This window comes from Cucurbita maxima, unplaced genomic scaffold, assembly GCF_002738345.1.
Source record: "Cucurbita maxima cultivar Rimu unplaced genomic scaffold, Cmax_1.0 Cma_Scf00017, whole genome shotgun sequence".
NCBI classification, from domain to species: Eukaryota; Viridiplantae; Streptophyta; class Magnoliopsida; order Cucurbitales; family Cucurbitaceae; genus Cucurbita; species Cucurbita maxima.
In genome coordinates, this window is record NW_019272033.1 from 892,156 (window position 1) to 894,642 (window position 2,487).

The following is a 2,487-nucleotide window of genomic DNA, read 5'->3' on the forward strand; positions in this document are numbered from 1 at the left end:
TATATATATATATATATATATATATATATATATATATATATATATATATATATATATATATATCACTTATGCTGCATAAGCACACACCTTTTAATCACTAGCAAAGGGTGAATCCGATGTCTCATGGTGATGTCAACAAGGTTAACTGACCATGTGCGATGTGGACAGTAATATGCTAAGTCAGCATGACACTCGTTGGGCATGCCACCTATATCAATCAAGTTCACATGTGTGGTGACAAGACTACTGCTAACCTGGCAATAACTAAACTGATTTAGGCATTATCACCTCGACCAAAAAGTCAAAAGTTCAAATCATCATCCCCACACATCATTGAACTCAAAAAACAAGACAAGGCTTGTAGGTCACCAAGTGTGTGTGCACATTCAATAACCCCAAAGGATTAAACGACGATAACGGGCGATCATTGCCATGTGAAATGAGCAACAAGAATTAGCTGGAAGCTTGGCAGACAGTGAGTGCGAGCTAGAGAGACCATGGAGCTCTGGAGTCTTGTAGGAAATATCAAGATGGAAAACATAAGATCAATTTCTGTGGATATATACCTGCGTATCTTTTAAAGAAGAGGCTTTTCTTTAGGGAAAAAAGGGAAGGTACATTTAGCTCAATGGTAAAAGGTAAAAATGTGATCCCTATTAAGGCTAGTGATTCTTATTGATATTTTCTTCAAGTACTTGCTATCTAGTCATTGGGACACTGCTCTTTCAATAAGAGACTCTAATTATTTATATGGAAAGGGGCCGAGCACCGCTCTATCAGTACCCTGTCTCTATGCACTATCAAACTTAACTCTTACACAGCACAACTGTTGAGGTTGCAATCTTGCAATGAGACATCCCAAATTTCCACTTCTTCCGAACATTTGATCCCAAAATTATGGGTGAAAACAAGCAATTCTTCCTAACCGAATCACTTCTCTAGTCGAATAACTGATCAATACGAAATTGGACTAAAATGAAAAGGGTTTAGGAATAAGGGTCATGGGGTATCTTATCAAAAACACTAAAGTTAATAATGCTCGGGATATTGTTCTCTTGCCAAAATCAAAGCTTTTAGTACGCTGGACAGACTTTTATCAGACCCATTTGCATTTCTCACAATAACGGGGGTCTTCTATTGATTCCTTGGATTTTTTGTGGCATTATTAGTCTTTAGAATGATCCTTCTCTTGCAGAAAGGTTTTGGAGGGTGCACTTATCTGCCTTTCTCTAAATAACAGCCTTTCTGATACTCTATAACTTAGCTATCTGGTAGATTTCCTGATCTTTGAAAACAGTACAGCTAGGCTCAAAATCAATCAATAAAAGAGAATGGCAAGTGCATAACAGAAAATGAACGCATACCTCCTGATAATACTCTTATAGAGGCTCCTGTACTCTCCTGTATAGATTTTATTAATGAACCCTGCTTTCCAATTAGATTGATTGCTTGAGTTGATGCCACCAGTAGCCGAATTGAACAAAATGAAGTTTTAGCCTCGTCTTCATTCTCAGAAAATAAGAACACACGTTTGAAGACTCTTATAACTGCATCCATAGCAGGGGAAAGGGGTGCCTCAGGGTCTTCTTTTCCTGAAATTAGCACCTGAAGTAAACTTCAAACATTAAAAACTGATCGTACAAGTTTGAACAAGACCTACTACTTGAAAGAAATTACCAAAAATGCATCCAAGTGTTCTTGCAAATCAAAGTGAAGCATCACAGAATTAAAACGTAATTGCAACAGCCTCTTAAGGAAAAGCTATGCCTCTCTTCTATATATTACAGTTCTTCATTGAACCTAATCAAAATCATTTGGGCGCTCCTGAAAGTACAGTGTATAGTCTAAAAAATCCAATTACATGTCAACATCTTCTAAAATTTACAGGACAATCAAGAAGTGCCTGGTCAATATACAAAATGAAGTTAAAAACAACCTACAGAAAAAAACATTCTTTATGGAAGTTAATAGTCAGATTACAGTCATATTTGGCCTCAAGTATTGGATTTTTTTCTCTATGGAGAACAGAGCTTTCATTGAGAAAATTGAAATGATACAAAAGTATAAAAGAAAAAAGAAAAAAAGACAGCCCAATAAAAGAAGCCAAAACAAGATCTAGACTAAATACATACACACAAAAACTCCACTCCATAAAAATCAAGCCTAACAAAAATTACAAAATTACGCCTACTTTGAGTTATAAGAGGCTTATGCCACCATGGAAAATGCTTCAAGTTTTTACTCCTAAAGAAGTGACTCAAAGAACGATATCAAGTTGTCATGTTCTTAAAAAATATAAGAACTTACATCTGCATTTCAAACCAATGTACAAAGAATTAATCTTCCAAGAAAAATGGACGGAAATCACGCTTCTGTTAATAGAAATGAAAGAATATACAAGTGCATGCAAAAACAAGCTCAAAAAAAAAAAAAAAAAAAAAAAAAAAAAAAAAAAAAAAAAAAAAAAAAAAAAAAAAAAAAAAAAAA

At 34.7% G+C, this 2,487-nt stretch overlaps 1 protein-coding gene across 1 annotated transcript in view; it reads right to left on the minus strand.

Annotated features, from left to right (window-relative positions):
• The window catches only part of LOC111491969 (RNA-binding KH domain-containing protein PEPPER-like), a 10,500-nt gene that overhangs the window by 6,208 nt on the left and 1,805 nt on the right, over positions 1-2,487 (minus strand). Inside the window, exon 2 of the mRNA XM_023141077.1 lies at positions 1,365-1,605. Coding sequence (XP_022996845.1) covers positions 1,365-1,605 — 241 coding nt within the window. The remainder of the gene's footprint in view (positions 1-1,364; positions 1,606-2,487) is intronic.